This window comes from Hyperoodon ampullatus (genome assembly GCF_949752795.1).
Source record: "Hyperoodon ampullatus genome assembly, chromosome: 17".
In the NCBI taxonomy this organism is placed as follows: domain Eukaryota; kingdom Metazoa; phylum Chordata; class Mammalia; order Artiodactyla; family Ziphiidae; genus Hyperoodon; species Hyperoodon ampullatus.
This window is the reverse complement of record NC_136930.1, coordinates 28,087,903-28,100,551: the sequence shown is the minus strand read 5'-3', so window position 1 is coordinate 28,100,551 and position 12,649 is coordinate 28,087,903. Positions and strand designations below refer to the sequence as shown.

General features: G+C 40.0%; 1 protein-coding gene across 1 annotated transcript in view; it reads right to left on the bottom strand.

Moving 5' to 3' along the window:
- The window catches only part of ATP6V0D2 (ATPase H+ transporting V0 subunit d2), a gene marked incomplete at both ends in the record, with an annotated part of 47,092 nt that extends 37,675 nt beyond the window's left edge, over window positions 1-9,417 (bottom strand). Inside the window, one exon of the mRNA XM_079722436.1 lies at window positions 9,288-9,417. Within this exon, the coding sequence (XP_079578562.1) occupies window positions 9,288-9,417 (130 nt within the window). The remainder of the gene's footprint in view (window positions 1-9,287) is intronic.
- Window positions 9,418-12,649: the final 3,232 nt, after the last annotated feature.

Here is a 12,649-nt window from a genome sequence, read left to right as displayed (position 1 = left end):
CAGCAGACAGGCATTCTTCCTCAGTGTCTGGAGTAGGTCATGAATCAGAAATGCTCTTCATCTGATTGACTGCAGAACTTACTTGCTCAATTACCTATTTAATTAACTTAATGAAAAAAAATCATACTCTTTTGCTATGTCTTCATTGGCTTTTATTTTGACAGTCAGATTTTTATACAGTTTGACAGTTTGCCTTCTCAGCACTGAGGAATATTTGCCAACAGAAGTGACACAAATGATATTTCTTCCAAAACCATGGTATATTGCTCATGTGACATATGGTTCTTTTAAGCAAAATAACTTCCATACCTTTCAACTGCCAGTGAGATTCTGAAATTAAATGCCTCAAGTGTTTCAGGGCTTCCCTGGTGGTGCAGTGGTTAAGAATCCACCTGCCAATGCAGGGGACACAGGTTCAATCCCTCGTCCAGGAAGATCCCACGTGATGCGGAGCAACTAAGCCCGTGTGCCACAACTACTGAAGGTCACGTGCCTAGAGCCCTTGTTCCACAACAGAGTAGCCCCCACTCCCTGCAACTAGAGAAAGCCCGAGTGCAGCAATGAAGACCCAATGCAACCAAAAATAAATAAGTAAAATAAATAAATTTATATTTAAAAAAATGTCTCAAGTGTTTCAGACCTTGTAAGCAATCTTGTAATACTGTGCCTGGTGGAGAGACAGTTGAGATAGAAGGAGCCCTGTCTCACCAGCCCCAAGATGATCCAAGGGACACTTGCAATCAGATCCTAAGAAAATCTTAAGAACTGAAATATTTGCTGAGATAATATCATTATCTGTCAGTAATGACAATAATGCTTATAGTTTTATAGTTTTAAAAATAGGATCACATATTTTTCCTCACATTTCCCTAAATGCTTACCTAAATAGATATGTGATGAATAGAGCTTTGTGGTCAAATACATTTGGAATAAAAAGGCTTCTTAACTGCAGGAACTGAAAGCCTTTAATACATTAATTTGAATGATTTCTTTAGAAAGAGTACGGTACAGAACCTCCCAAGCCACCAGAAATCAACGGAGACACCCACACAGCACACTTTGGAAAATTACACTCCTTTCTTATCCAGAGTAGTGTGTCAAGTGGCATTTTTTTCTTTTTTTATTCAAATGAGGAACTGTGAGATCACTACCAACTAAATCAATTTTATAGGTCCCAGATGTAATAACATAAAAGGAACAGATTGAGCGATTATAACAAATATCTGAGTATATCACCCAGAGTAGTGTATATGCAATGTGCCCGCATGTGTGTACACAGGGTCATAAAGTAAAAATGCATCTTCTGTGGGCTGCAGTTCACTGGGTTCAGGGAATTATCTGAGATCTCTTGGCCAGTGAGGCAGGACAACTATCTGGTTGTTATCTCTTCTTTATTAATTTGTTGGATAGATCTTTTTTTATTTTTATTTTTTCTGTGCAGCTTCCTGTTGATACTCTATAAAAATGAATGTCCAAGGGCTTCCATGGTGGCGCAGTGGTTGAGAGTCCACCTGCCGATGCAGGGGACACGGGTTCGTGCCCCGGTCCGGGAGGATCCCACATGCCGCGGAGCAGCTGGGCCCGTGAGCCATGGCCGCTGAGCCTGCGCGTCCGGAGCCTGTGCTCTGCAACGGGAGAGGCCACAGCAGAGAGGCCCGCGTACCGCAAAAAAACAAAACAAAACAAAAAACCCCATAGATTTAGAAACCGATGCTCAGAGAAATAACTTGTTCATGTTTTCTATGCTTACAAGTATTTGACTGAAGATTCAAACATACCTCCTCATCCAATATTTTGAAGCTCCATAATTAGACTTTCAAGGGCCTTCAAAAAATTTCCCAACCTAAATTCTTGCCTTATTCTCCAAGTATGCTAGTATTGCAGCCAAACTGCTTTACTCCTCACCCATATGCTTTTATTGTTTTCTATCTATAGTTCATTAATTCTCCCTAAGAACCTAGGATGTCTTGCCATATCAACTCCCCTCCACCCACCTCCTATTCCTTATCTCACTGGCATTTTCCCAACCTACTGTCTTTCAAGATTTGGTTCACTTTCAAATATATTTTCTATCTATTGGTTTAAACTCTTCTTATATTTTTAATTGTTTTGTTTATTTATAGAATGAATATTTCCAAAACAAAACAGTGCTTTTGAAGGCAAATAGAATCAGCTACTTAGAATCATATACCAAACACCATTAACCATAACCAAGAAATGGAAGGATTATTTTAGGAATTCAAGAGTCCAGCAGAAGAGGGTAAATTAATTCTTGTTGTATATACACTGCAGTTCAGGGCGTGTTCTTATGACTTCCCAGGAATTCCTATGGTTTACAGTTTACAGAACATCTTCAGAAATTTCTAATTCCCCTGGTAACTGGGAGTTAGGCCAGGGAGATACCATCTAAGCATCAGATAAGAAAGCACCATGACTAAAAGTTAAGCAGCTGGCTTAACACCCCAGAGCCAGAAAGTAGAAGAGCCAGGACTTAAACTCAAACATGCAGACATTTCTAATGCGTATTTTCAGATTCTTACTATGTGCAAAACATAGCCTTGGGCTAGAGAAGCTAGGAGACAAAAAAGTATAAGGTGTGGTTTCTACCCTTAAAACAAAAGTCTTTTTTTTTTAAAAAAATTCAGTTTTATTGAAGTATAACCAACAAATAAAATGGTAAGACATTTAAAGTGTACATTGTGGTGATCTGATATACATTTACATTGTGAAAGAATTCTCCCACCTAGTTAATTAACACCAGACATATTTATAGTTTCTGCCCTTAAGGCTTAAATTTAGAAGGGGACAGATTCATTTATTCATTCAGGAGGTAAGCCCTTAACTGATAATTCAGAGGACTAGATAGATAAACGAGACAAATGTCCTGCCCCAGGGTGACATACTTACGCAAATATCACAGATGCTACACAGAATTAGGTCCATTACAAGGCACAATAGAGCACAAAATTGAGATTAGTCAATTCTGTCCCAATAGGGATACAGGAGAAAAGGGTTTATAGAGAAATTGACTTGGAAGTGGAGACTTTAAAGAGGAATGGGTGTTCTCCAGGCAAGCAGGATGGTGAATGGAATTTGTGGCTGAAGGAATAACTGTAGAAGGGCAGAAGGGTTCTGAGGAAACGCTTACCAGGTAGAGATAGGACAGACTGCTCCAGCTTTTAAACTGAGTGAAGTTTATCCTGCCCGATGAAAGTATTTTTGAACAGAAAAGTGATGGTATTGTATATGCGTTTTTAACACAAGGCAGAGAAAATAAGTACTATAATTAGAGGTACAAATAATGTCTAAAGGAGCTTGGTGAAAGCCCTTTGAAATAAGAGCCTTCCTTCTATATGAATTTTTTAATTTAAAAATAGGTAGCAGGGGGATTCCTCTGGTGGCACAGTGGTTAAGAATCCGCCTGCCAATGCAGGGGACACGGGTTTGAGCCCTGATCCAGGAAGATCCCACATGCCGTGGAGCAACTGATCCCATGCGCCACAGCTACTGAGCCTGCGCTCTAGAGCCCGCAAGCCACAACTACTGAGCCCGCGTGCCACAACTACTGAAGCCTGTGTGCCTAGAGCCCGTGCTCCGCAACAAGAGAAGCCACCGCAATGAGAAGCCCGCGCACCACTACGAAGAGTAGCCCCTGCTCGCCACAATTAGAGAAAGCCTGCGCGCAGCAACGAAGACCCAACGTAGCCACAAATAAATAAATAAATAAATAAATAAATAAATAAATAAATAAAATTAAAAAAAATAGGTAGCAGGTATAAATACAGGTAAACAATGAAAGGTCTCCTACTTGTTACCTACCTATCCACCACCCCCACCACTCATTACCAGCCCCAGTAAATTACTAGTTTTAGTTTCATTTGAATCCTTTCACAGTTTCTTTGTATCGAGACAATCATATAGAAAATATATTTTAAATGTATGTGCCTTTTTCAGTAAAGAGTATCCATATGCTACACAGTTCTTCCCCTTGCTTTCCTCACTTAATACATCTCAGCTATCTTTCCATATCAGTCCTCTTAGACTGTGTGTGTGTCCTCATGCTTTTTTCTTTTCTTTCTTTCTTTTTTTTCTTTTCTTTCTTTCTTTTTGTAGCCACAGAATATCCCATTATGTGACTGTTCCATAATTTATCTAACCAGTTCCCTGCCAATCGATATTTGATTTCGTTTTCATTTTCTGCTATTCCCAGCAATGCTACATGAAGTACCAGGTCAAGTGTACATGCATTTGGAATTTTGAGGCCCAACTGCTATCATTAAGGGGTTCTTATTTTTTCAATATTTTTATTCTCTAGAGTTGGAGCCCTTTTAGGGCAGGGACTATTTCTTTTCCATCTTTACTTCCTCGGCTCTAATGAGAAAGTGCTTAATATATGAATGAATTCCCATGTGAAGGCACAGTTGGAAAGTAATGAAGGTCATGTCCCTTGAAAAGGAAGTAATTGTTCGTGAGCTATAATCACCTCCTCTCATCCTCTTCCCAAAAATGATGGCAAAGAGGACGAGGTAAAGGCTGGGTCCAGAGCGCTCTTACCACACCCTGAGAGCCAGAGATCACTTTCACCATATATTTTAGAAAAGGCTATTTCTTACTAAATTCTAAAGCTCTGAAGTATTCATTTTACCACTTTGTCCTTTTTCTGAAGAGGAAAGAATACTTACAAAAGTCTTGTTTGTAATTAAAAAAAAAATCTGATGAAAATAGCAGTGTTGCCATGAAAAGAAATGGAGGGGCTTCAAAGGTATGTCACTAAGTGAAAGAAGCCAGTCTGGAAAGGCTACATACTTACTGTATGATTCCAATTATGTGACATTCTGGAAAAGGCCAAACTAGGGAAGCAGTAAAGGGATCAGTGGTTGCCAGGCTGGGGGTCAGGGAGGGGGAGAATAGTCAGAGTATAGAGGAATTTTAGGGCAGTGAAAATACTCTGTATAATACAATAGTGGTGGATACACATTATACATTTGTCCAAACCCATAAAATGTACAACACCAAGAGTGACTGAAATGTCAACTCTGGACTCTGGGTGATTACCACGTATCAGTGTAGGTTCACTGATTATAAAAATGCACCACTCTGGTGTGGGATGTTGATAAGGGGGAGGCTATGCATGTGTGGGAGTAGGTGTTACATAGGAAATCTCTGTCTTTCCTCCTTAATTTTTTTTTTTTTTTGCCGTACGCGGGCCTCTCACTGCTGTGGCCTCTCCCGTTGCAGAGCACAGGCTCCGGACGCGCAGGCTCAGCGGCCATGGCTCACGGGCCCAGCTGCTCCGCGGCATGTGGGATCCTCCCGGACCGGGGCACGAACCCGTGTCCCCTGCATCGGCAGGCGGACTCTCAACCACTGCGCCACCAGGGAAGCCCTTTCCTCCTTAATTTTGTTGTGAACCTACAACTGCTCTAAAAAAAGTTTTAATTAAAAAAATTAGCAGTGTTAATTCTTCTAAAGACTATTTTATGTCCCTTTAACATTATTATTTTGGTTCAAGTTAATTTTAAAGAACTTGTTTTAAAAGTTACTTTTTAAGAATTTTCTATGTGAATATAGCCGCCAAGCAGTACCATCGACACAGGCCATGTGAACTGGCTTCCTCTCCTGTCCCCTGGAAGGACTGAGTCACAGAGGGTCCTAGTGACTGGTTCAGGTCACTGTTAGTCAGGGTCAGGCCTTGGAGTGGATGAGTATTTCTGACCACACTCACACAATCATAAATACTAGGGTTTTTCAAAGCTTTTCTGGACAATTTTCATATTTCTCTCTTCCAAATTTACCTGAAACCTTATATGTTCCTGGTAAGTGGTTCTAAAACAACTTGTTGGTATCAGGACACTTTTCTTTTAAAGACTAGAGGACTTCAAAAGACTAAAGGCAAATATAAGCTTTGCCAAGTTAGCTTTCCTTTACAGAAAATGCCTGCTTCAACACATAGTACTATCCTGACACTGTTTTACCTACTCTTCTTTACCCATAATTTGTATGGTGCATATTATGTGAGAAAGTAAACAAATCCTAAAATCCTTAACTTCTGTCTCAATGAGTGTCCTTGAGTTCTTCTCTTCATGTCTTAAGCCAGGTCGGAAGGTGGCTGGGTTTCTCTCAGTACACTCACAGATGCAACAGTTGCACTGCTTTTCACCAGTGATTTATTTCCCAACATCTTATAGAATAAACAGGCAGGTCAGACATTATTTTCTATATCAAAATGGAGCTGAGAGCAACATGGACCTATTCCTGTATCTTCCATTCATGCTCAGGAGGCAGACATTTTAGTGGAAAAGCAGATGCAGATGTCTGCATACCCCACCCCTGACAAGGTGGTTAGATTAGTCACAGCCACTCTAAGCCTCAGAGTCCTCAACAGTTAACTGAGGAGATGAAACCCTTACTTTATTTAGATTGATTTTCTCATGCATCATTATAACCTATAGTTTGATGGCTCATATTTGGTATTCCTAAGGGTCTCCAAACAGTTTGGCAACAGATTCAAACACAGTTGTAAAACGAATGGTTGAAAAAATATATATATATATTAATTGGAGGAAAGAAAGGTAGAAACCATGAGATACAATGACAATAAAACAATGGTGTATATAAGATGGTTTCTTACTTGGGGTGCAGGATGACTTCAGGTGGTCCATGACTGCCTGATGTTATATGGAAAATTCTATATGTATGCACCTGTGTGTATTTTTCTAAGGAGTTCATTCTTCAGGTCTTCAAAAGGGTCTGAAACCTTTCCTTCTCCCCAAAACTGAAGCTGAGGGTGGTTCCTCTATGAATTCTTTAGTGAGCTGGTTAAACCTTGCTTTGTATCATGAAGACATTTCATGTATTGTTTATGTTTAAATTTGCATTCCTCAGCCCATTTAAAAGCTTGACTGAAAACTATTGAGAATTCATTCAAATGGCTTCTCTCAGAAGCATTCATTATGCTCTGTGTTCACTAATTTTTTCTACCTTAATTTATGCTGATTATATATATATATATATATATATATATATATATATATATATATATGATTAACATTCTCCAGACATCAAACTCCTAATTAAATATGCTGAAGTGATTTAGGATTTGGGATTATATTGTAATTATTTGTAGCCAACAAAATTAGTTATCATCTACAAGATTTGTGTAGCTCTTTCCACTGCTAATGAAAGGAGAGGGTCTCCCTCAACCTGGGCAGTTCTGCCTTAACTCTGGCTCTAACTGGTCAGAACCATAAAGTGACCTCTGGAACATCAGCCCTACTTGAGAAGCCTGCAAAGTCACCTCCGAGTTTTTGTTTTATTTTGCCTTCTAATACTCTTCCTGGCAGTCTTGATCCTTATTGCTTTCTTGTTTTTTCTAGAATAACCTAAAAGTTTTAAAACACCCTATTATTGACATTATTATATTAATTTTATAAACATATTTCAAAGTAAACAAATGTAGTGTTTTTAATAATAAAAATACTATATATTTAAATGTGAAATCTTTGGTAAGTCTTTGAAAATACTGTAGCTTAAAGATAATTTCCAGGAACTTCCCTGGTATTCCAGTGGTTGAGAATCCATCTTGCAATGCAGGGGATGCTTGTTCAATCCCTGGTTGGGGAACTAAGGTCCCACATGCAGCAGGGCAACTAAGCCTTTGTGCCGCAACTACTGAGCCCATGTGCTCTAGAGTCTGTGCGCCACAACTAGAGAGAAGCACACATACTGCAACTAAGACCCCACGCAGTCCAAAATAAATAAATAATTAAAATAAATAATTTTTTTTTTTAAGAAAAAGATAATTTCCAGAATGGGGGGGAAATGAGGAGAAGGGTACTAAGTGTTGATTATACAAGATGAATAAGCCCTAGAAATCTACTGTAGAGCATAGAGCCTATAGTTTACACACACACACACACACACACACACATATAGTAATAACAGAGGGCAGGAGGAAACCTTTGGAGGTGATGGATGGGTTTATGGCATAGATTGAGGTGATTTCCCAGGTGTATACTTATCTCTAAACTCATCAAGTTGTGTACATTAAATATGCACAGCTTTTTGCATGTCAATCATACCTCATAAAGTGGTTAAAAAAAAGAGATAATTTCCATTTGTAGAGTGTTTCACAGTTCTTAACACACTCTCTCATGTACTCATGTTATTTCTCCAAACAACTCAGCAAAGCAGGCATTACCATCAAGTTTTACAAATAAGGAATCAGGCTCAGAGGCTTTCAGCCCCAAGTCACCTACCTATTCCTGGCAGAAGTCAAAGTCAGGACTTTTGAATCTAGGATGGCCTCACCACATACCATGTCTCTTGATCTTTTTCTTAAGCTGCATTAAAGACAAACCTCAAATATACATACTCTCGTGTTAATAGATACTGGTAAGTAGAATAGAATAAAATTCTCTAGACGAAGGTTTAGGGTATTTTTTTTTTTTTTGGCCATGGATCCCTGGACAGTTTGGTGATATCCTTCTCCAGATAATATTTATAAATATGTAGAACGAGGGACTTCCCTGGTGGCGCAGTGGCTGGGAATCCGCCTGCCAATGTAGGTGACACGGGTTTGAGCCCTGGTCCGGGAAGATCCCACATGCCGCGGAGCAACTAAGCCCATGAGCCACAACTACTGAGCCCACGTGCCACAACTACTGAAGCCCACGTACCTAGAGCCGGGGCTCCGCAACAAGAGAAGCCACTGAAATAAGAAGCCCGCTCACAGCAACGAAGAGTAGCCCCCGCTTGCCACAGCTAGAGAAAGCCTACACGCAGCAACAAGGACCCAAGGCAGCAAAAATAAATAAATAAGTATGTAGAAGGAAAATACATAGTAGTACAAAGGAAACCAAATATTTTAAAATATAGCTATTAAGATATTTTAAAATGTGTAATAACGTGACTTTATTAAGACATTAAATATCAAGGATGAGTGCAATATCTAGTATAATTTTGAAAGAGTGAAAACATAAATGATATCTCAATGTATCTGCAAGAACTGTATGAGGATATGAAAACACTGAATTTCTGTTGGTTACAAAGTACTAACCGCAGTGATTTGTTACCTACATTCATAATGAAAGGAAATGCTACATTTTACTTAGAGAATACTAAAAATAGATTTGTAAGTTTTTTCCTCGTCCAAGTTTATGGACCCCTGAAGTCTGGACCCTGGGCCTAAGAACCCGCCCTGGACTCCCAGGCCCCCTGGCCATGCTTCCAGTGGGCAGCATCAATCCCTTTTTTCCTTTTTAAACGGCGAAAAGAGCGGAGCTTACCTTCCAGGGTCTCACACTGGACCAGGTTGATGTAGTCCTGCTGGGTCAGGAGGCCGGCTTTGCATCCTCGCACCAGGCCCTCCAGGTAGCCATGGTCCGCGTTGAAGTAAAGCTCGGCGCCCTCAAGCATGGGGGAAGCGGTCGCGGCCCGGAGAGGCTGAAACAGCTCTGCGTCCCGGGCAGACCCAGAGGACGTGCACCAGTCTGGAGAGAGTGCTAGCAGTTCTCCGGAGTTACCGGGAAGCGATCTCTCAGCTGATAGTGGGGTTTCGTGACTAGTTTCCTCCGCTTTCAGTGGCTTTGAACATAGCCTGCCCAGCCCTGTTTTTACATCAACAGTGAATCAGCTAGATAACCCGAGTGCACCCGGGAGCAAACCCTTGCTGGGAGAGGAGGGTCGTGAGAAGGGGGGGTCAGGGCTCTTTCCCTGCGAGAGCAAATGGCCCCTTCCCCGCTTTGCTATTGGAACCCTTGCTACAGCAGAATGTTGTGTAAACATTCCTTCCCCATCTGAGCTTCTGAGCTTTCAATTGTAAATTACATTTGTCCTAAGTGTCCTGAGGACTATCAATAAGAAGAAAGAGAAGGCTTTTTTTTTTTTTAAATTAACTTATATGTACATAGAGCAAACGTGAGCAGGCAGTTTGGAGAACCCTGAGAAGCTAATTCAGCAGCACCGTGTTTGTAAAACCAATGACTAGTAATGCCTTAACCTGGTCAAAGGTTCGTAGCTGCTTCCTTCCCCGCGCCCAGTCTTTAGGCAGAGACCAGAAAACAATCCTGGGAGCTGATACACAGTGCTGTGATTCTTAATAATAAGCCACTACCTTTGCAAAATCTGACCCTTTACAAGGCGCTCTTCATTTTCTTTTTCCCATTTGGATCTCAGGATACTCAGATGAGTATCTGGACTGATAGTCTTATTTCTCAAATCACAAATAAGGAACCAGCTCTCAGAAGTCGGGAGGCAGCTCAAAATGCACAGCTTAATTAAGCCAGGACGTAACTGTTGTTTCATGCTCCCAAAAGGAATGCTGGTTCTCCCTTACACTTAGCTCTAAAATTGTATCAAATATCCTGAACACTATTTTACATATGTAGTATTTCACTTTCATATATATTGTGTCAAATTCTTAATTGAAGTTAAGGTGCCAGAAATTCTCCAGTCTCTTCTCAGTATTTCCAAGACTGAGCCACGTGGCAGAGCAGTTCTCCCGGGTTCCCTTACCCTGCTACTCTCCGCCCAGGTGCCCCTTCCCAATAAAATCTTTTGCTTTGTCAGTACGTGTGTCTCCTCAGACAATCCATTTCCGAGTATTAGACAAGAGCTCACTTTCTGGCCCTGGAAGGGGCTTGTCCCCATTCCTGTTACAGTTATATTGTAAATTGCAAAAAATTTGAAGAAATAGTCTTTCAGTACTCAAAAAACTGTTTTATTCTGCAAAGAAGTCACGCACATTACATATGACTTCATTGTTTCATTTTTGGCCTACTCATTAATGTAAGTAAAAATATCAACCAACAGTCATTGGAACTACACTTGTTTGTCAATTGCAACCATAGGTTGGCTACAGATTCTAGAGTTGAACAAAGATAAATGAAAGCATACTGTGAAAATCAATGGAATATAGGGGATTTGTAAGAAAGAGTATTATTTTATTGTTATTTGTAAATTGGGTAATAGGCATCCTTTATATCATAAAATTTATGATAAACATATATACATATTTTGGGGAGACAGCCAGTTGTTAAATATTTAGAGCACAACACAAAGTCTTCATAGTTTTGCTGAGAACTATCCCTGAATGTCCACATGCTCAAAAAAGAATGGATTTTGTGTGAATGTGTGCGAAAAACTTCAGTTTGCCATGTTTTATATTTATGAGCAGACAAGTTCCAATGTTTCTTTAAAATGATAGACATCTACTTTCTCCACTATTATGAAATTAGAGGATGAATCAGGCAAAGTATTTCCTTTTCTTCACATTACTCTTCTAACCTAGCAAAAGCAAAAATGTCTCATTCCTGCTAAAGGTACTTATCAAAAATGAGATCAAACTCATGGGATATGAGAGGAAGCCCAGCACAGTGACAGTAATCTGGAGCTTTTTTGTAAATGGGTCCTTCTGGTGAAAATGTAATAAAAACGTTCATTTCAGTGTTTAAACTACCAATGATGTTTAGGAGAGTGGGCTTTGGAGTGTGACAGAGTATGAGTTTAAATGACTTCCTCTCTCTGAGTGTCAGTGTTTTCATGTGTAAAATGAAGATAATAACACTCACCTCAGGTTGTTGTAAATATTAAATGAGATACAGTCCTTAATATGCTTAGCAGGTGTGGGCTTGTGTGCTAAGAAGCTGCTGCAATGGCTTCTCTCCTTCCTCCTGTTACTACAAACTGTAATCCTAATTCTTTAACTACACTGAGTTCCTGAAAGCCAGGAAGAGTATCTTATCATCTTTCTGTCTCTCAAGTGCCTAGTAGCATGCCTTGAGGGCAAGCAGAGACTCAAATAGCTGTTTGCTGGATAAAATTGCTCTTACAGAGTCTTTAGTTCCACGTTTCTCTAGGAAACACTATATTTGGTAATTGTATCCAAAGAATGAAGGTATTGCGGTTTTGTAGCATGCTATACAAATATATGTATATGTGTATGTATGCTTATCTATATAGAATATATAGGACTTATTACAAATTTCTGTCAATTTTAAGAGCTCCCAAGAGTCATTAGCTTTGTAGCCATTCTGAGCCAAACAGTCCCTCGGAGTGTCTTTAGAGGCAGTGTTGTGTAGGATACACCTTGGAGTGGGCCCAGGATGCCATCCTCAGTGACAAAGTCAAAGGCCAAGTCAAAGTCCTTTCCTAAAGCTATCAGCACTTCAAACAAACAAACAAACAAACAAACTTTAAACCTTTTTATTATGGGACATTTCAAACATATATAAATGGAAACAATACTTTATAATTAATGCCCATGTATCCATCACCCTGCTTCAATAATTATTCACTCATGGCCAGTTTTAGTGCAGCTTTACCAGGGATCACAAAGGTTTTTCCCCATAGGGCCAAATAGTAAATATTTTAGCCTTTGTGGGCCATACGGTCTCTGTTGCAACTACTCAACTCTGCCTTTGTAGCAAGAAAGCAGTCATAGATCACATAAACAAATGAGCCTGACTGTGTTCCAATAAAACTTTATTTACCAAAAGCATTGGAATTCCCTGGTAGTCCAGTGGTTAAGAATCCGCCTTCCAATGCAGGGGACATGGGTTCGATCCCTGGTTGGGGAATTAAGGTCCCACATGCTGCGGGACAACTAAGACCACACACTCTGGAGCCCTTCCGGCACAAATAGAGAGAA